This window comes from Sceloporus occidentalis, unplaced genomic scaffold (assembly GCF_023333645.1).
Source record: "Sceloporus occidentalis isolate IW3139 unplaced genomic scaffold, rSceOcc1.0.p SCAF_2, whole genome shotgun sequence".
Lineage (NCBI taxonomy): Eukaryota > Metazoa > Chordata > Lepidosauria > Squamata > Phrynosomatidae > Sceloporus > Sceloporus occidentalis.
In genome coordinates, this window is record NW_028316982.1 from 41,688,357 (window position 1) to 41,709,849 (window position 21,493).

Genomic DNA, 21,493 nt, shown 5'->3' on the forward strand with positions numbered 1-21,493 from the left:
GTTTTTCATGTGTACCCTCTGTGATTAATTTGATTCTTCTCTTCCATGCAACTGTTACATGGAAAGGTCATTGAAATGTAAGAGACCACAAGCACAATGGAGAAAGGAAGCTTGTACATGAAAGTACAAGCTATTTATGCCTGCACAGCACAAATGTACTATGGTTTACAACCATTTAATTCCATTGCATTTATTGAGCTGAAAGGTAGATTCGCTTGAGTGTTTGCATTTTATTCTGCAGAAAATGACACATATCAAGGAAAAAAATCCTGGCTTTTGCAAGGAGAGGGTAGCCATTATGGATACACAGTGGAACAGCCATTATGGATACCGATAAGGTCTCATGCATTTCATGTCAGCCAGTCAAAGTCAAAGGTGGAATTGTAGTATTCTTCTCTTAATGATGCAAGTACATTTTTTCTTGCATGAATATACTAAGATAGATAGTAAGCATAAAGAGCATTTTAGTCTCTTGGAATGGGAGGGAAAGGACACAATAAATTTTACATTGTAGTTCTGCTTCTGACCATGAGAGAAAGTCAGTCAAACTCTAGTAGTACATCAGAGATGGGAACTGTCCTGCAACTCACATAATTTCTCTCTACTGGCTACACTGACTGAGGCTGAAGATCCAATGGGTCACAGTCCAACAGCATCTGACAGGTTACACAATTCCCACTTTTGCTGAACCTATTTCTCTGAAGTAGAGTCATTACTTGATCCAAAGATTAGTTCTGTGATTGCATGATAATGTTATGGTTTGATTGGAACTTTGAAGTGGACAGGAGGAGTGTGTCCCTGTTAATTCTGCTGGACCTCTCAGCGGCTTTCAATACCATCGGCCATGGTATCCTTCTGGGCCACCTCTTTGGTATGGGACTTGGAGATAAATAATAATAATAATAAAATTTTTATTTATATACCGCTATTCCAAGGATCACAGCGGTGCACAGCAAGAGATAAAAAACAGTTAAAAACATCACAAACCCCAGTACCCCCAGCAAATAACAACAATTAACAATAACAACAATAGACAACCAAACAGCTCCCCATACAAATGGCTGTGTAGAATGGAATACAACATAACACTGCCAAGGGGAAAGAATGACAGACAAGGCTCATGGGGGAAAAGCCTGGCGGAACAAGAAGGTCTTTAGATCCTTCTTAAAAATATCAAGGGAGGAGGAAGTACGGAGCTCATTGGGGAGGGAGTTCCAGAGCTGTGGGGCTGAAATAGAAAAAGCCCTCCGAGTTGATACATAACGAGCATCTGGAACTCTTAATAGATGTCTCTCACCCGATCTGAGTGTGCGGGGCGGATTATATGGGGAGAGGCAGTCCTCCAAGTACCCTGGGACCCAGCCATTTAGGGCTTTATAGGTAATAACCAACACCTTGTATTTGGCCCGGAAGCAAATAGGCAGCCAATGAAGATCTTTCAAGACTGGCGTTATATGGCTGGCCCTGGAACATCCAGTAACCAGCCTAGCAGCCATATTCTGCACTAATTGAAGCTTCCGGGTTTGGTACAAGGGTTGCCCCATGTAGAGCGCATTACAGAAATCTAATCGAGAGGTTACCAGAGCATGTACAACAGTTTCAAGGTCCCCCCGGCCAAGGAAGGTTCGCAGTTGGCGTATCAGCCGAAGCTGATAGCAGGTGCTCCTGACCGTCGCATCCACCTGAGCAGTAAGGTGAAGCGATGAGTCCAGAAGCACCCCCAAACTGCGAACAGAGTCCTTCACAGGGAGCGTGACCCCATTTAGGACAGGTGGAAAAATTTCCTTACCCGGGCCAGGAGAGCCAATCACCAGTACTTCCGTTTTCTCTGGATTCAGGCTGAGTCTGTTTTCCCTCATCCAGCCCATTACTGACTCCAAGCAGGCATTTAGAGGAGAGATGCCATCCTTAGTTACTGCATCAGTTGGAGACACAGAGAAGACTATTTGGGTGTTGTTTTACAGTGGTTCTGTTCCTTACTGGAGGGGCGAATCCAGAAGGTGGTGCTGGGGGACTCCTGCATGACCCCCTGGCCACAGGCCTGTGGAGTCCCTCAGGATTCTGTGTTGTCCCCTATGTTATTTAACATATACATGGAACTGCTGAGAGAGGGCATCCAGGATTTTGGAGTGAGGTGCCATCAATATGCAGATGACACCCAACTCTACTACTCCTTTCCACTTCAGTCCACGGTGGCTATCCTGGTCCTAAACCAGTGTCTGTCATCAGTAATGGATTAGATGAGGGCAAACAAATTGAAACTTAATACAGATAAGACAGAAGTGTTCCTGATCAGTTGGAAGGCAAATCAGGGAATAGGGATCCAGCCTGTGTTAGATGGGGTTACACTCCCCTTTAAGACACAGGTTCACAGTTTGGGGATACTCCTAGACTCAGCTCTGAACCTGGAGGCCAAGGTCTCTGCAGTGACCAGGAGTTATTTTTCACATGTAAAACCTGTACATCAGCTGCACCTATTCATTGAAATGCCGGATCTGACCTTGATGGTACATGCCTTGGTTACATCCCATTTGGACTACTGTAACACTTTCTACTTGGGACTGCCTTTGAAGAGTGTTTGGAAACTTTAGCTGGTCTAAAGAGCTGCAGTCAGGTTGTTAACAGGGGCAGGTTACAGAGACCACACAATGCCCGTATTGAAACAGCCCCATTAGCACAGACACAGACATATCAATCTCTTCCTGTCAGTGAGAGCTGTTCAACAGTGGAACACACTGCTCCAGAGAATGGTGGAGTCTTTGAAAGTTTTAAACAGAGTCTGGATGGCCAACTGTCAGGAGTTGATTGTGTATTCCTGCATGGCAGGGAGTTGGACTGGATGGCCCTTGAGGTCTCTTCCAGCTCTATGATTCTATGATCTGAGTGCTTGCTTTTATCATGTTACATGTAAGGTATCATACATTTATCACATTACTGTATATGGCAATTAAGATGTTACCTGTTCATAAGGACTGAACCTTTATCTCTCTTCATCTGTTTAACAATTGTTTAAAAAAACAGGTAGCATATATAGGAGCATTAACATCTTAATATAACTCAGCCATATATGCATTTTTACCCTTTCTTCTGTTAAGGACCTATACATCTGTAAACAGGCACATACATCTCTAAAAAGGCTAAATGGATCAATGGTCTCTCAGAAGGCAAGTAGAGCACTATTTGCATAAAGGATTATTGGATGCCACCCTACACAAACTTGTGAATCACAGAATCATAGAATTGTAGAGTTGGGAGAGATCACAAGGGCCATCCAGTCCAACCCCCTGCCATGTATGAAATCATAATCAAAGCATCCCCGACAGATGGCCATCCAGCCTCTGTTTAAAGACCTCCAAGGAAGAAGACCCCACCATGCTTCAAGGGAGTGTGTTTCACTGTCCAACAGCTCTTACTGTCAGAAAGAAGAGCCCAGCATAATTTCAGATGTGGTTATTTCCAACCTCCCTTCATTTCAGTATTGCAGTTGAAAAAGCCGCACAATGGGTGTGTGTATCTCATTTTGCTTTTGGTTGCCAGGGACCAAAAAACTTTTTCAGTCTCCTGCAAACCATGCCAGCAACTCCAGTAGATGCAGCCCTGCTGAGCAGTACCAGAGGAGGCACCTCTTTGAGAAGTGCCAGGACTGTGTTCCCTAAGGCTGTCTCCACATTGCAGAAATAATTTGGTTTCATGTTGCTTTAACTACCATGGCTCCAGGCTATGGGATTCTGGGAAAAGTAGTTTGTTGAGGCACCCTCTGCTGCCGCAACAAACTACCATTCCTAGAACTCCGTAGCCTGGAGCCGTGGCAGTTAAAGCGGTATGAAACCAGATTATTTCTGCAGTGTGGTTTGCTTCCTGAGAAAGATTTCCCTGCTGGCCACTTGATAGCAAAAAGAAGACTGCAGTTCCCCCAGAGGCAGGCAGGTGGCGTAAACGTACAAAGGAAACCTCGCCCAAACAACCCAAAGGATGCCTTTTCTGTAGCATCTTTCTCAACAGCACAGCATCACCCCCCTCTTTCCCCTTCCTTTTCTTTCTTTCTTTTTTTTTGTGAGGACTGAGGTGACGTAAGTATGGCAGTGGAGAGTCAGGTGATGTATACTATAAGCGAAGGGAGCTGTCCTGGTGCTGAAAACAGTCCATAAACTCGCAGGACAGATCACCAAGACCATGCTTTAGGTTGCTTCTGCATTCAGGTAAGCAGATCTGCTTTCTCTTTGACTGGCAGGGAAGACAAGGGTACCCTTTCTCTCTATAGGCAGCTTCCATTTCAGCAGTAACAAAACTACATAGTCCAGAACCATGTTCGGTTGCAACCTGATGCATTTCACTTAGCACAGCACAGAAAAAAGGATTTTCACTTGGCAATTAGATTATTTCCTTTGGGCCTTGCAATCTGACAATGAACACTAAAAATAATGGAGGGGGAAAATGAGTGGTAAAATTTGTCACACAGCAGCTTTGCAAACCGTTCTGCTCTAAAACATAGTTGAAAGATGATCTTGTTCAATTGCATTGCTCTCAATATGTCATCAGAAGGAATATATGAACTTTTATGTTTTGTAGTGCTGTCATTTTCTGTGGTGGTTGGGGGAGCTACAAATGACTAAAAATATTGTAACCAAAGTACCATCATAACCAAAGTACCATTATAACCAATATTTTGTTCTTCTGACAATACTAATTCTCCAGAAGATCTTTAATCTGATTATAGTAAAAGCATTGTGTTCATGAGTAAGATTGGCTATTGAATCTCTGCTTATCTTTTAGGAAAACTATGGTGGAACAGTCTCTTCCAACTCTACGATTCTATGATTCTATGATTCTAATAACAGATCAAATTTCATAGCTGAAACTCACAGTCCATTGATGGTCACAAAAATTACTATTTGATTTCATAACAGTCTAGCTGCCCTTTGGATGCCATATAGATTAAAGTAAATGTGAAACAATATTTATTTGGAAATATTCCAATTGAACCCAAACCCAATATGAATCCACAGGGGGAAAAATGTAGTAGAAAATAATCCATCTACCACAGAAACATCCCTCAATTATATTCTTTTACCAGTAACAGTTTAAATTAAAATATGCAAGTTAAAGTTGAATAGTAATACGAGACATTACAAAAATATATTTTTTTCAAAATATTGGTTTATAATTGTATTCATTTTTTTTGGTTTGTTTCTATTTGTAAGTTTCCTTTGGGAAACAGAAGTAGGACTTTACATCCCTGCATTCCAAAGTTTTTATGGTTTCCAGTGAAAGATAAGAAGATAAACGTGCTATTATTTTCAATATTCGGGGGGAAATCGCCCCTGACATACACACACCCCAAGAGCAATTCTAAATGCTGGTTTTGACTGGCAAAAATGTAGTCAAACTATAATTTTTCCTAATTTAGCTTTCAAACATTCAGGCTATGTGGAATACAAGACTTTTGATAACTGAATAAACACCTTCTCCATTTGTTTCAGGACACTGTTAAGGCAGAATCCTTTTTGATGTTTTGCAGTGCTTCTGTATCAATATTTTCCCTTGCATCCATTCTTGAGAATTAATAAATTATTAGGTAGCATTGGTGGATAGTCAAAGTTCTCATTTGTGACGTAGTTGGGAGGAAACAAGGCAGTCCTGTAGAATTAGATGGTACTTTAATTTCCTCACTATGTGGAATGATTTCATACTGTGTTGCAAATATATATATATATATATATATATATATATATATATATATATATATATATATATCTTGCTTGAATGGTATAACAAATTCACTGTAATTTTCTACTCAGAGCAGTGGGTGTGTGCTGGCATTAGAGATTTTTTTTCTGTTTCATGAATCACTGGCATATCAACAGGATATTTTACAGAGTGGAAAGGGAAGAAATGAATGAAATAGAAAAGGTGAATCAGGCGACTAGTTTCTCTGTGTGGCATAGCTATGATTTATCACGATTGGCTTGTACCTCAAAGAGAAGAATAATCTTGAGAAATCCCAGATTTGCTTTTAGCCAACTTAAAATGTTCCCAGTAACTTGGGAATGGACATAACTTGAAATGTTCCTTTACACCAGTAACAGGAAGCAATGGGTTTTACTGAAAACACTATGTGTGTATTTCTCTGTGTGTGTACTGCTGAAAGAAAGCAGAGCTTTGTTTGTGCACAAGCTCAGTCACCAGGATTCAGCATCAGTAAATATGCATTTTCACAGAAGATACCAAACTGGAATAAATGAAATTGTCCTTCCATCACGTATCACCACTGAGCAACTATAGAGAGTTCCTGCAAATCAGAGACTTGAGTGAAGAGCTTCTAGATCAGATACTATTGTTTCCATTCAGTCAGAGACCTTCACTTCTAAAGCTCTAGGAATTAGTGTTCTCAGTATAACCTTATAATATCTGTTCATATGAACTATACTGCTCCCTTTCCATGTCTATACAGTGGATTCAACTAGATGTTGTATAAATAGTATAGAACCACCAAATAAATGTTTATCTGGCCAATGATGTTACAGTTGTGATGAGCCTGACCATGTTTGTGATAGGCAATATAGTACTCCATTCAGAAGTAAACAAGCAAATGGAGGAACAAAACATCTCACTACGATCAAGTTTCCAGAGGGATACCATCCAGAAAGGAATACTGCCATAATCAAGACAAATGGTCCTTGAACCAATGGGTGTCCATGAGCTGAAGTATGACTAATGGTTTTGTGTTTTTTTTTTTTTATGCTTCCCTAGTTACACCCATTGAGAATAAAAACATTCCTTCCATAAGAATAACCACATAATATTATCAAAAAATGGAAATATGATGTCCCTTTAGTATCTGAAGCTGTTTGATGTCTGCTGGCATTTGTGGAAATGGACCTTGCTATCTGCTTTCTCACCACCTCAATGAAATTCTCCATTTGAGCCAACACCTCACCATCAGTGGGAATAAACTGCAACACTTCAAACTAACTCTTAAATCATTTTGGGTCATTTCCTGTGGCCTATTTTAGGTATAGGTTTTCTGAGAAGTAGTGTTTTAAAAATATATCAAAAAACCTTTTGTTCTATTGAGCTGTACATGGTAAAGATCAACAGTTGCCAAGACTATAATAGAACAGAGAACTCCCATTTCCTACACATAGATTCTGTCTTTACTTTTGAATATATATATTTTAAGACTTACCTTGTCCTTGGATTATTAACCAATTGCCAAAAGAGGCTGTGATTGTCAGATAGATGCCAGATTATCAAGGGTATCAGTTAAAATACAGATTCTTTGATGGGAATGGGGGGCCACTTTATCAAGAAGCCTTTAATTTTTCACATAGGAACAAATTATGTGCATCAATAAAATGTATTTTATTTACTATTTTTCAGCTTTGAAAAATTCATTTTGTATGGCTGGATTCTATCTTTTATCTCATGCTCCCCCAGAATTTAATATCATTGTCTTCTTCAGGGGCATTGTGGTGGGGAAAAGAAGTGAGTGGAAGGCAATAGGCAGATGTGCAAAGAGGAAAATAATTGAAATACCACTTTAATTGCCATAGCTCTATTCTATGGAATTTTGGGATCTGTCATTTGAAATTCTCTGCTAGAGGACTCTGGTTCTGTACATTCAGGGAGTATAGTAGGGCTCTCTAGCAGAGAGTCCCAGATATTTAACTGGCAGTTTACGTCGGCTTGTATGCGGACTAGGGTTTGGCATCCACACAGCTGAGAACCCTGTCTGCTACCCGGGTGCCATCATGGTGTGCACCCATTTACATGGGACATGCCATGATGATGCACGGATCACGCAGTACCCAAACGGTGCTGGCCAGAAGGGGTGTCATCATTCCCCTTCCAAGAAGATGCTTATAGCAGCTTCTTTTTGCTCCTGAGAGGGAGCAGATCATTGCCACGGTGTGCAGTTGCCACGCCAATGAACCAGGGCTTAAAGGGGTGGTGTTTAGCTGCCAGTCTCTTGAGCCCCTAAGGTACAGATCCTAGAATTCCTTAGGATTGAGCCATGGCACACTTTGTTGTTACTGCAGTTGGTGTTCGCCTTCAATTCATTTTTGACTTATGACACCCCTAAGGCAAACCTGTTGCAGGTTTTTCCTGGGAGAATTTGTTCAGAGGGGATTTGCCACTTGCCTTCCTCTGAGGGTGAGAGAGTGTGACTTGCCCAAGATCACCAAGTGAGTTTCCATAGTCAAGCGAGGATTTGAATCCTAATTTTCTAGTGTCCTTGTCCAATACTCAGACCACTACAGCACACTAGTTTCTTCATGGTGCAATACTGTTTCTTAGTGTATCTACATTACACACTGGTAGTGCACCATGTAATGTAGATACACAGGTGGTGTATCAAGGTAGCTGTTTAAAATAATTGAATTTTTATGTTACACAAGTTTAAAAAAGGATAATATAGCAGAAAACCATGGTTAAAACAGTTAAAAGATATTTAGAACATAATTACTAATGAATGATAAGAAATACAGCACACCACACACAGTACTGCTACATAATTTAAATGTCAAATCACTTTAGATTCTGACATGTTCTGACCAACAGTTTAGGTTTGCTAATAGGGCTGAAGAGTAAGGGTAGGCAAAGTGCATCCTGTGAACCATATGTGGATCCTAGAACTATTTATGTGGCCTTCCAGGCCCTCCAGAAAAGGCCTTCTTTAAAACTAGAAGTAAAGGAGAGGTGACTTCTAGTCACTTCCTGTTTTTTTTTGGGGGGGGAAGGCTCTCCTGGGCCTAAAATAGGGGTTGGAAATTAAATATACATCTCATAATGTGTTTTATGAGTTTTATATTGATTTAGGAATGCATTATGTACCCATATGTTCCTATCTAATTATTAAGATTATCCTTTTCTTTGGTTTCCACTGCCCACAATAGTGCTAGCAGAGGAAGCGTCTTCTAATTTATGTATTCCTTCCCAAGAGAAATCCACCGGTCACCTTCACTGGTAGCATTTAGATGCCGACCCAAGAACTCCCACCTACAGCAAGTGTTTAGTCCTTGAACTTATTGCTAATGTTATTATTCAGGTTTTTACTGCTGGCTCTTAACATCAATTTAACACTTCAGCATTCTAATCTTTTAACATCTTGATTCTGTTTGCGCTCTTTTAAAAATTGTAATATTTCTGATTTTATTGGCTGTACTTGTTTTTATATTTGTGAACCACTTCAGCATATTGCCTATTGACATATAAACATTTTAAAATAATGATATTGATGAGAATGATGACGATCAACATTAATTAATAAACAGTCTTATGTCTTCTGCACTAAGATTTAAAAATTACTGTATTTAAGTACTGAGGATTACAGCTCAGCAAGCATGCATATCATTGAACTGGTAAAGCTTCACTTGGTGCTCTACAATAGACATGTTCCTGCATAGACTTGCAGACACTATTTACAGTAAATAAGTAGGCCATAGTTATGACTAATTTATTGGAAGGGTTGCTTACTGTATCTATGCAAGGCCTGTTGTGTGCATTCATTCATAATATCCTTGTGGTATTTTTGAGAGCAGAAGTGGCAAATCTACGGGCTTTTATGAATAGGCTAAAAAGCCTGTGCTTCACCCAACCTGGTGTTGTCCTGTACAAACAATGCAGTTCATTAGCCCTGGGCCAGGATCTGTCAGTCCAGATGCCAGTCAGGATGTTCTGGACCATTCCCAGCCCCAAAGGCCCTTAGCCCAGGGCAAAAAGAGTTACTGTTTGCTGCAGAGTTTCAAGGAACACTTGGCACAGCTCCATGGTGTGGCAGCAGATAGATGTGTAGACACCTGTCCATCACTTCCCTGACCCACAGACTGATCAGGTCATAACCAGGTTCAGGATAGCATGGGCTTGGCTCGTGCTATTTTTGCTGCCTGCTTAGGCCCTATGACCCCCCTCCAAGATGTTGGACTGAAACTTCCATCATACATGACTATTGAACATGATGGCTTAAGCTGATGGGAACTAGAATCCAACCATATTCAAAGGGCCATGTAATCCTTAGCCATGTTTTGAGTTAAACTCTTTATGCATGAGAGCTGAGATTGTGTTCAAATTTTGACTTGGTGTACTAATGTTCTTTATTTTCTTTTTTGTTTATTTCAAGGAAACATTTCAAAATGGCTGATGTTAAAACCTCCTGGCTTGAAAAAGTCCTGCCTCTCGCCCTACTTTTTGGGCTGATTTGTTATGCTGATGCTGCTTCATTTCAACGTTACCAAAACATCCAGAAAGAGCCAGACTACCTAATGAAAAACTTGCAAAGGCTTCCAAGCCCAGATATGATCAAAGCTCTGGAATATATTGAAAATCTTCGAAAACAAACTAGCAGTGGAGAAACAAGCCCAGATTATAACTCATACCAAGGTGCCCCTTATGTTCTGCAGTCGAAAGAAAGTAAAGATCAGCATTACATACCAGACAATCTAAGAAAATCTATGTCAGAAGATGAGTCAGAGTGGATAAAGGCAATGCTGGAAGCCCTAAGACAAGGAGAAAAAGAATCTACGAATGTCTTAAAAGAAAACAAACCCTATCCTATAAATTCTGACAATGTCTTCCTAGATGAAATGACTGAGGATTATGATGATCGTTCTTGGCCAGCTATGTGGCATAAACATTCTAAGATGCCCCAAAGATACCTTGAAGAAAATTCAAGAAATAACCCTTATAAGCGGACAAATGAAATAGTGGAAGAACAGTACACACCCCAAAGCCTCGCTACTTTAGAATCAGTATTTCAAGAGCTGGGAAAGATGATGGGGTCAAAAAACCTAAAAAAGGAGAGGCTAGATGAGGAACAAAAATTGTATGCAGATGATGAAGAGGATTCCTATAAAGGAAATAATATTGCTTATGAAGATGTGGTTGGTGGAGAGGACTGGAATCCAATAGAGGAAAAAGTGGAAAGTCAAACCCAAGAAGAAATAAGAGATAGTAAAGAGCAAATTGAGAAGAATGAAGAAGAAATTGATGATGCGATAAAAAGATCTGGTGACCTGGAGGATGATATGAACAGAGACGACAAAGATCAAGTGTCAGATGATGTCTCAAAATTAATGGATTATTATTTGAAAAAGATGATGAACAGTGCTGGAAACGACAACTTAAGGATCAAACAAAATGAAGACAAAAGGGCAACCAGGCATTTTGTAAAGCAACCGGATCCTAAGGCTATTTATCAGTTAATAGAAATTTCAAGGAATTTACAAATCCCTCCTGAGGATTTAATTGAGATGATGAGGGCTGGAGAGAAATATCCAAATGAAAAAGAACAAGAGCCTGAACTCCCAGAAGATACTGATGAGATCCCTGAAATCAATTTAGATAATTCAAATGTATTCAAAAATAAGATGAATTCTTTAAATGGTTATAGTAAGCAGCGACTTAATTTTATGCCAGATAACCTGCCAGATGATCTCAACATTGAAGATATTATCAATCTTTTAGGGACTGAAAATGTGGCCAGTGAGAAACTCCCTTATCCTGTAAATCAGTTCAGCCAAGAAAATGGTCTGCCAAGAGTGTCCTACATGCCTGTCAGATCTAAAGGACACCAGTTCCCCAAACCTGCTTGGCTTAACCATTTGGAAAGACGACAGATGGAGCAGGAATCACTAAATGAAAAGGAAGAAGACTTGGCAGACTACTTGGCTAAAGTGCTGGCAAAATATCCAGACGTGATTAAGTCAGAGCAGGTGAAACAAATCCCACTAGCAGTTTCATCTGAGGATGATATGCAAGAAGATGAGCAATTTGAGCAGGCCATCAAAGAGCATCTAAACCAACTGGGAGCTCAAGAATCAGACAAACTCACTTCACTTAGCAAGAGGGTGCCAATGGCCCATGAAGATGATGACACACAAAACAGACCATACATGGATGAGGAAATGCTAGCGAAGGTTCTCGAGTACCTGAACCAAGAGAAGTCTGAAAAAGGAAGAGACCACATTAACAAAAGGGCGATGGAAAATATGTAGTTGTTTCAGTATTAATTATCTTCATTGGATTGATTTCTACCCCCGTTCAGTTGTGATTTATTTTTTTTAAGAATATGAGGCATGTTCAGACATTACACTTAGTGGCTTTATGCACGTAGGAGTTCTGGCACTTGCATTTGCATGAGTAAAGTATATATGAAAGACAAGCTCACAGATCTCAACTGTATCTGTTTCTGTGATCTCCTTTATCCATATGTATATCTATAGATATAGATAGAAATGGGGAAAATCAGAGACTACAGGGATTCCCAGAGCTGAGATCTGTGAGTCCCCACCAAACATCCTGTCTTCCTCATGCAAATGAGCATGCCAAGAAGATTCCTGAAGATGCACAAAGTGGCCCTGTTCTGTGTCTTGACTGGTTCCAGTGGTAGATGATTTGGCATGGAACAGTCTGCATAAACTCCTCTGAGCTGTTCTGTTATTAATGGATATCTTTAAATGTTCTAAATCTTGGTCAAGTAACAAATTGCTTCAATTTTTTTAAGAAACAGATTTAAGAAAACAAAGTGAAACTAAGTAAAGCAGTGACCATGATAGACCATGATAGAAGCGGACTGACATCTATAATATATGAGGTTTTTTAAATTAATTGAAATATTTTGTTATTGTCTGTGGTGTTTTTGTGGAGTATTGAATAAAAAATAAAGCATTATATATATATTATATATAGTTTTATTTATAAAGCTTTTTCTATTCTGTGTTTTATGGTTAATGAATAAATATTATTTCTGGACAATAGATTGTGTTTTGCTTTGAGTTACATGTAGAGTGCCCTTCTGGCTGCAAAGTGGCCTATTCCAATGCATATTTCTTTGCAAGGAAATCCCACTGAATCCAGTAGCGTTTTATCTCAAGTATGTATACATAAGATTGCAAAGTAAGGAAAGTGACCCCTGCCTCCCTCTCTCCAGATAGCTATAGATATATATCCTTGATTTGACAAGGGTATGGAAACATTGCCATGCTGCTGCATAGGATGAAACTGTCCTCAGTAAAGATTGGTCCAATTTAAAATACCCAATTACTGTAATTTAATTTTTTTCCCCCAGCAGGGTATTTTTCTAGCATCTTCAGTGACAGACACAACACTCAGGTTTTAAATGTACTGCCTAGCATCCCTAATCAAAGCAAGAGTGATGTGTACGCAACAAGGGTAGTCAGTGATCTAAGCAGCATGGTAGGGGGCATTGGCTCACCCTAAAATAGTGAGGTGGAAGGCTGGGACCATGAACTGCCAGGAATTAGCATACCTGAGACCAGTGTCTTTTCCAGTTTGCTCATTCCCATGAATGTTTTATTGGAACTGCTTGAAAAGGCAACCTTCGTGTATATGCATAACACAGCCATTGGGATTGTGGCTTTTCATTCCTACTCAAAAGACTCCCATTCTTGTCCTGGTTGTTCTCTCTATTTTAATGATCAAGGCATCTCAGTTTACACAAATGTTGTTGCTGTGTGTCTTCAAGTCGTTTCCAGTTTGTGAAGACTCTAGTCTAAGGCAACCTTATCATAGGGTTTTCTTGGCAAGATTTCTTCAGTTTGCCATTACCTTCCCCTGAGGCTGAGAGAGTGTGACAATTCCCAGCTGAAAATTGAACCCTAGTCCCCAGACATTGAACGCTGGTCGCCAGTAAGTGGAGCAGTAGGTTGAGTCCAACACTACGCCACTTAAATATCCCTTTCCACTACAAGAAGGGGTCATTAATGGATAGGGATCCCTTCTTGAGCACACATGCCTCTGTTTGAGCATCTGATAAGATGTAACAGAGTGGAAATGGATTAATCAGTGGGACTTACATACAAGGGCTGTGTCTACACAGACCAAAAACCATGTCCTCCCACCATCCTCACAGCAAGTAGTCCTGACAATGCAAGACTCAATCTTAAGTTCTGGTGTCAACTGGACAATGTCTGGCCAGTTCAGCACCAAATCTGTTATATACCTCCCTTAAGATAAATTTTAAAAGCTCACCTTTTTGGCTGTATCTTCCCAGGTGATTCAAAGCCCCCCCCCCCCCCGAGTGACGGCACATGGCTGTTTACAATGTATCGTGCTGTGCTGCCCACCTCTTGAGTCTCTTCCTTTGAGGTCAGAATGAAGTACCTAGCTATGTGATCAATGCTTGGCTCCTTTTTTTTCCATCTCAGAAAGAGTGATCTGCAGTGGCAGGCAGCACAATGGGATGCACGAACAGTCATCTGCCCTCACTTTGGAATGCCATGGGGGGTTCTGTGCCCAGAATACTCTGGTCTGCTCCTGGAATATTTTGGTCCATGCAGGCACCAACAAAAAGTAACATTGGGATCACTTGGTTCATTGATTTAAGTGCAAGTACCAAAGTTAATGGAACATTAGTTTAGGTTTATGTGAACGTGTTTGTACTGAATCATGATGAATGAAAACACATTTCTGCTCCAAAGTGTATTGCCCCCCACTCCCTGATTATATGTTATTTCTAGTGTTATATTATTGAAGAGAGGCCTAGTTCTTTAAAGCATAATAACAAATCTCAGTTCTTGAATGATTATAGCTTTCAGCAAAGTCAATGGGAGCATTCCTACAAAATCAGGTCATAACTATACTGTACCTCTCTGAGCAATTCAGTAGCAAATCTTGCTGCTTTTCCCTCGGGAAGCTTCATTTTTCAGTTCTGTCAGCCCTTACAATTACAATCATATAGTTCAGCATATAATACATTCCAAGTCTAGTTACTGTTAATCTCCATCAGTAAGAAGGTACAAGGAGACTGTGAATATGATGAATATTCTTGCACAGTTATACATACCATACAGGGTATGGTATGTTTAAGTGTCAATGGATGGTTTTATGAGTCACGATTTTAGTTCTATTTAGTCAAGTTTTTAGTTCAGTTGAAACCAATGGATCAATGTGACTTACATAAAACCCATTGATTCATCTGGATTAAAGCACACCTATAGTCTGGATCTAGTCCAAAATGAATTTATGGAGTTTGTTTGGACTATAAGAAGTGGCAATACCCACAAAAGTAGATGATTTTAAAAGGGGATAGGATAACTCAGAGTAGACCATTTGTTGGTTGTGTTGTTGTGTGACTTTAAATAATTTCTTACTTATGGTGACCCTAAGGCAAATCTATCACTGGATTTTCTGGAGATGAGTGTGTTCCTTGCCCAAGGTCACCCAGTAGGGTTCCATGGCTGAATAGGAAATCAAACCCTGATCTTGAGAGTCCTAGTCCTATGTTCAAACCACTACATCACACTGGCTCTTTGTAGCCTCTGCAAATCGTTAGATGCCAACTCCCACCATCCCTCACCATTAGTTGTGCTAACATTAGTTGATGGGCACTGCAGTCCAATAGTATCCAGGGGGGCACAAGTTGCCAACTTCTTCCATAACTTAGGAAGAAGAGGTTTGTTATAATGACATTTCTTTATGCCACTTAATACAGTGAGCCCTTGGTATCTGCAGTTGGATATCCACAGAACTGAGCTACTGTGGATGGAATTAAAGAAATATTTTTTTTTAACCTGCAATGACCAGGCTGAGATGTGGTTTGAGGGCAATAGCAGAGGCTGCTGCAGTGAGCAAGCCAATGCCTCCATCCCCCATGGAGGTCAATCCCACCACAAAGCCACAGTCAGAATCTAAACCTCTTCTTCATTTTCTTTGCCACCTCCACACCACAAAGGGTATGGGTTTGGCACAGGCTGTGGTCCTCCAATTTCCTGGGGTGGGTGGGTTAATGTATTCCATTGTTGTTGTTGTTGTTGTTGCATAGCTTCAAGTCATTTCTGACTTATGGAGATTCTAAGGCAGGCCTACACAACATATGGCCCAGGGGCTGCATGTGGCCCACCAAAGGATTTTGGGCAGCCTGCAAGGATGTGGAATGCCTCCAAAACTCATCTGCTGCATAGCCTTTTCTTGAGGAAAGGGCCATGTAGAGGAGGAGGACAGGTGAATACTTGCCCTGTAAGGCTTGTTGGCTGCTTGGCTTTCTGCCAAGGAGGATGGGTGGAGGAGGAGGAAGAGGGGCAAACACTTGCCCTGCAAGGCTGCTCCTTTGCTCAGCGTTCTTCCAAGGAGAAGTCCAAGCAGAGGAGGAGATGGCTAGGCCAGGCTCCTCCACCACTCAGCTTTCTCCTGAGGAGAGGGCCGGGCAGAGGAGGATGAGGATGGAATTAATATTATTAATTAACATTTAATTAAAATCTATCTGCAGCTTGAAGACGTTTAGCCTATTTTAATTTTGGCCCCTACTTACTGTCAAGTTGTGCAGATCTGCTCAAAGGTGAACCTATCACAGGGTTTTCTGTGGCTGAGAGTGTATGACTCATCCAAGGTCACCCAGTGTGTTTCCATGGCCAAGCGGGAAACTGAGCCCTGGTCTCTCCAAAGTCATAGTCCAGTACTCAAATTACTGCACCATGCTGTTGGATATAGCTAGTTAATTAACTAGTTAAATTATTGACTTGCTAGATTTATTTTGTGTTTGGGCTTAATTTGCTAATTTTACCAATTAACACTATAGTTATCCTGATGGCTCAACGAGTTAATTAATTTTAGATTCATTGACTAGGTGGTTCTTCCTCCAGCAGATTCAGTAAAACAGGAATCCAACTGAGAAGAAGGATTAGAACTGGAGGAGATGGCTTTGTTCCTATTGAGAGCAGTCTGCTTGCTACATCATTGTTGTCTCTGCCAGAGAACATTTCTGAAAACCCCACAAAAGAAAAGCTGGGAACCAATTTAAGAGCTGTGACTGGGGAACAACTGAAGAAGAAGGGGAAAGAAGAAGAGGCATGGAGGAAGAGTCTAGTTATTAGTTTGAATGGGATTGGGCTACTAAGTCTTCTTGCATCTATTGTTTACAAAGCCTTCAAGCATCTATGGTTCTGACAGAACTCGAAACTTGAAAGACATGGTGCCCCTTGCATCTCCCCCTCTCTCTTCTCCCATTCTGCTTTCCAGCCTTCCCCCAATTTGGTAGGCCACATTTTTTTTGGAGGGGGGGGAGGATGGTGAAATCAGAGCCTGTGTCTGCTCAGAAGTAAATCCAGTTAAAACCCTTTATAATTAATTCTTTAGCATATTTAATAATTAAGTAGATAATTAAGTCTTCTTCAATGCCCCCTTCCCAATTTCTTGGCTTCTCTCTTCCTCTCCAGATTATTAGCCCATTAAATTAAATTAACCCATAATTCCTTACTATCATTCCTTACTAACCTTCAACATAGTGGTTGGACTCGTGCAGCCCTCTAGGTGTGATTGGACTACAAATCCCAGAAGTCCTAGTCAGAATAGCCAACAGTGAGGAATACAGAAGTTGTCATTCAGCAATGCTTGGAGAGCTGTATTATTCTCACTCCTGCTTTATTATCAGTTCTTATTAACATTTAATAAACAAAGGTTGCCATCCTGTTGGTAAGTTGGAATGGCATAACTCCAACGTAGCTCACTTTTTAAAATCATTATGGAGGTCCACATTCTGTTTTCTGCTGCAGCTAAGGATTCCCAGCAGGTCCTTGAGGATGTCTGTCACAGTGTGTCCAGCTAATAAAAGCAAATGTCTCTGCAGCTCCCACCACTCTTCACTGGTTATGCCAATGTGTATCTCCAGTAGAATTCCATAGCATTCACTCTAGAATTCTACGCTCTGTCCTGCTGATATAATCACACATCACTTACTGTATGTGTGTTCAGTCCTACTGATTTAATCACACATCAACATTTGCACCTTGAACCCTATATAATAATAGTTAACTCTGCATGGAATCCTGTGGGCTGGAATCCTGTAGCTGGAGGAATCCCAGCTAGAGCAGACCCACTGAATTAATGGCTAAATGGAGATAAATCCAATTGATTCACTGAATCTACCCTAGTTCGGGCTAACAAAGTGATTTAGACCTCTGAATACAGCCGTGCTGAGAGCAAATGACACCTACTGTACCTCCAAGAAATGGAGTATCCTGGAAGAATGCACACAATGGACTCCTTTTTTTACCATGTGTGCGCAACTGCACATGTCTAACCATGGACATGCACCTGAGAATAACATGTGTTCTGAATCATTAGGCAAAAGTTACAGAGTGTCATGGTAGGGATTGGGTTACCTGGAGGTGCCGGTAGGAAAAACAGAAAAAATGAGCCTGGGCAGTGTGTAAACAATATGAACATGTTGTAGAGGGGATGCTGGTGCCTGGTAACACATAAAGAGGAGGATAGAAGAAATCAGAGAGACATATCTACTTGAGTTGGACAGAGCCCAGAATGCAGGTAGTTCTTGGCTCAAAGCCAGGTATTTCAAGCATCATGGATATGTGAGAAGAAGAGAAGAACAGAGAGGTGAAAATTAAGAAAAGAAAAGACTTGTGTATGTGAAGGGGGAGGGTAGCAAGCCCTCCCAACCTATGCCGGAAGGGTCCTTAGAGCACCCAGCAACAAAGAGAGTCAGGAGTCCGAACTGTAGCTCAAAATAAGCACACCTTTATTCTCCGTACAGGGTGACAGCTGCCTAGATGGCAATTCCAAGACTGTCACACCCAATTGTCTTTCTTCAAACCTTTTATATATTTTAAAAATGCAAGCATAGCTTAAGCAACATCTCCTCCAAGTTACCTGTTAACATTTCTTAATAATTTCCAGAACTAGTTCATTGACTAATTCCTGTCTTCCTGCCTTCCTGGCAAGTTTCCACAGTTCTGGTTAATCTTTCACAATCCCATTGTTCCTCTCTATCTCTAGTTTGGATTGCTTTAGCCATGCTATGCTGTAATCATTAAACTGCCCAACTGTCCTTTAGACTTTAGGTGGTTGTCTCTCTCATATGGGTATTACTTTATATATTGCAGGGCACATGGTAGAAGAAGGCCCTTGTTTGTGAACTTCTATGGCTCAAGGATTTGTCTTGTGGGCTGGATCACCAGGGTTGTGAGGGTTACTTATTTTGATTTATACGAATAGGTCAGACACCATAGTCTCAAACAATGCTCTGCAGAGAGGCTGGCGGGGGGGGGGGGGGGAGAACATATTGTGTTTTACTGAACTCCCCTATCACACATGACATAAAACAAAAGTAAGCTTGGGCTCTTCCTGCATCCTCCAAAACAATTCAAAAATATTCTCTTGGAAAATTATGTGCTGAGTAGCAAACTATTATGAACACCCTTCTTACCACAAAGAAATCTTTTTTGAAACATTTGTTTGTGGAAATCAAAAGAGGGGCAAGGAGATGCTGCTGTTGCTGCTGTTGCTGCTGCTGCTGCTGATGATGATGATGATGATTGCAGGGTTTGCTTTTTTCCACCATGAGGTGTTTAATGTCAAAAAGAAGCAGGTACAAGAGAAGGCAAGGTGCACGTTTTTGGTGAAGGTTCTTAATTTTTGTGATTTAATGTGTACACTGCTGGGCTTCCAAGTACTTTTTGTATAATGTTTTCCTTCACCCGAGCTCTGGATTAAATTTTGGAAAAAAATATTGCTTGGACAATAACTCCCAGGTAGAATGATCAGTGGCCAAGCTGGTTAGAGTTACCTTGGAGTTATAATCTACAAATTAGCTTTTTCATATGGTTGCCTGGAGAGCAATAGAAATGCATACTTGCTTGAACTGTTAGTATTTGGAACCTGACAAAGGGTAAGTCATCCCCCCTCCCCAATTTGCCAGACAGCCAGCACATAGAAAAAGCTTTTCTAATCCTATGCCAGTGAACCATGGTGAAAATAACCAATGGCTTATCACTATTTTTCTTGCCCTCATGCCCAAACATAGTTTAGGCAAAATGGAAATTGTGCAGTCAAGGTACTGGAGTGATATGTAGCAGTGGCCGTATGGCTGTCTTGCTTGGAAACAAATGAGAGGCTGAAACCTAGACCAGAAGCACTCTATACTGCAGCATTTTGTTATAGGTCCCATGATTTTTTTTCCTGTTGTCACAAAAGTACAGTCCAGGAACCAAAATCCACTTTATACCAAAGATGACATCAAAGGTATTTGTTTTCCAGCTATTGTCTGGGTCTCCTATTCTATTGTTGCCTCTGTCATTAAAAACAGAATTCATTTTCCATATGAAGGTGTCTTGCACTTATTTGTTGTGGTGTGCTGTTGACTACAGATCTCATTAGGATAGCATCCTCTCCTCTAACACTAGCTGTGATTGTTTGATTCTGCTTTGAAGCAACAGGTTGCTATGGCAGCAGGACAAAAGCAGCAAAGTCAGGGTTACATCATTCATTGGCCAGCCTACTATGATGTAATTGAACATGATGCATCAGAGAGATGCCAAATTAGGCTATGAGAATGGCTTTGATGTATGAACTTCAGTTTCTGTCTGGGCTACAATTATACAGGAGATTTCTCTCAAATAAAGTCTCCCTTTCAACATCCTTTCCATCTTTAATATTGGTCAATGAACAAATGGTGATGTATCTATTATGATGTAGCTTTCAGTTCTGTGTTAGTTTGAAACACATCTTTGAGATATGGTTGTCCTATAAACTTTTGCTGAAAACTGTCAAAGACAAATGATAATGTGAAAGTATAGCTGCACAAGAACATGGTTTCTTTTCTTTCTATTCCACCTTTAGGATCAATGCAGTGTACAGGCCATTAAAACCCAAGTCAGATAAAAACACAACAAAATATTAAAATTAACTCTAAGGAAAGCATAACAACTTTAAAAGTTAAATTTAATAGATGTGCCCTTGACACACCTTCCAAACTCAGAGAAAGTGGTGTTCAGATGCAACTCCAAAGGGACTGCATTCCATAGTTTGAGATTAACTTAGAAGAAAACCTTTTGTCATACACACAGCAAACATGTTTCTGCAAGGAGGAATAAAATGACAGAAACATTGGCTCTCTCCAGACAGGCCCTTTGCGGCACGTCCATGATGTGCTAGGGTTGCCTCGGGGTGGCATGTGCAAACGCACCACCGTTACACAGCACCTTACACACGGCATGCGTAACCGTTACGGAGCTGCGCAGCTGCGACATATATAGGTGCTTGTATGCTGCAGCACAACTGTGCAGCAGAGAGAGGCACCGAGGAGGTGCTTCTTCTGGGCGGTCTGTACCCCACCATTGAATCATAGAGTAGGAAGGAATCACAAGGGTCATCTGATCTAACTGTCTGCTATGCAGCATGTTTTTAAAAGGTTTTTGTTGTTGTTGTATGCCTTCAAATATTTTCGCCTTATGGTGACCCTAAGGCAAAGCTATCATGGAGTTTTCTTGGCAGAATTTATTCAGAGGAGGCTTGCCATTGCCTTCTCCTGAGGCTGAGAGCATATGAGTTGCACAAAGTCACCAGTGGGTTTCATGGCAAGCTGGGAATTGAGCCCTGGTCTCCAGAATCAAAGTCCAACACTCAAACCACTATGTCATTCTGGCTCTCTTCAAAAGGACTATCTTGCTTATTTTAATACTTGAGAAAGTTAATACTGAAACAGGTGTTTAGTCCCTCAGGTAGCCAAGTCCTAAGTTCTATT

General features: G+C 40.7%; 1 protein-coding gene across 1 annotated transcript; it reads left to right on the forward strand.

Moving 5' to 3' along the window:
- Positions 1–3,983: 3,983 nt before the first annotated feature.
- On the forward strand, positions 3,984–12,743 carry SCG2 (secretogranin II). The gene is made up of 2 exons (XM_089509232.1): positions 3,984–4,199; positions 10,121–12,743. The coding sequence occupies exon 2, from the start codon at positions 10,134–10,136 to the stop codon at positions 11,991–11,993; it is 1,860 nt and encodes a 619-aa protein (XP_089365358.1). The 5' UTR covers positions 3,984–4,199; positions 10,121–10,133; the 3' UTR covers positions 11,994–12,743.
- Positions 12,744–21,493: the final 8,750 nt, after the last annotated feature.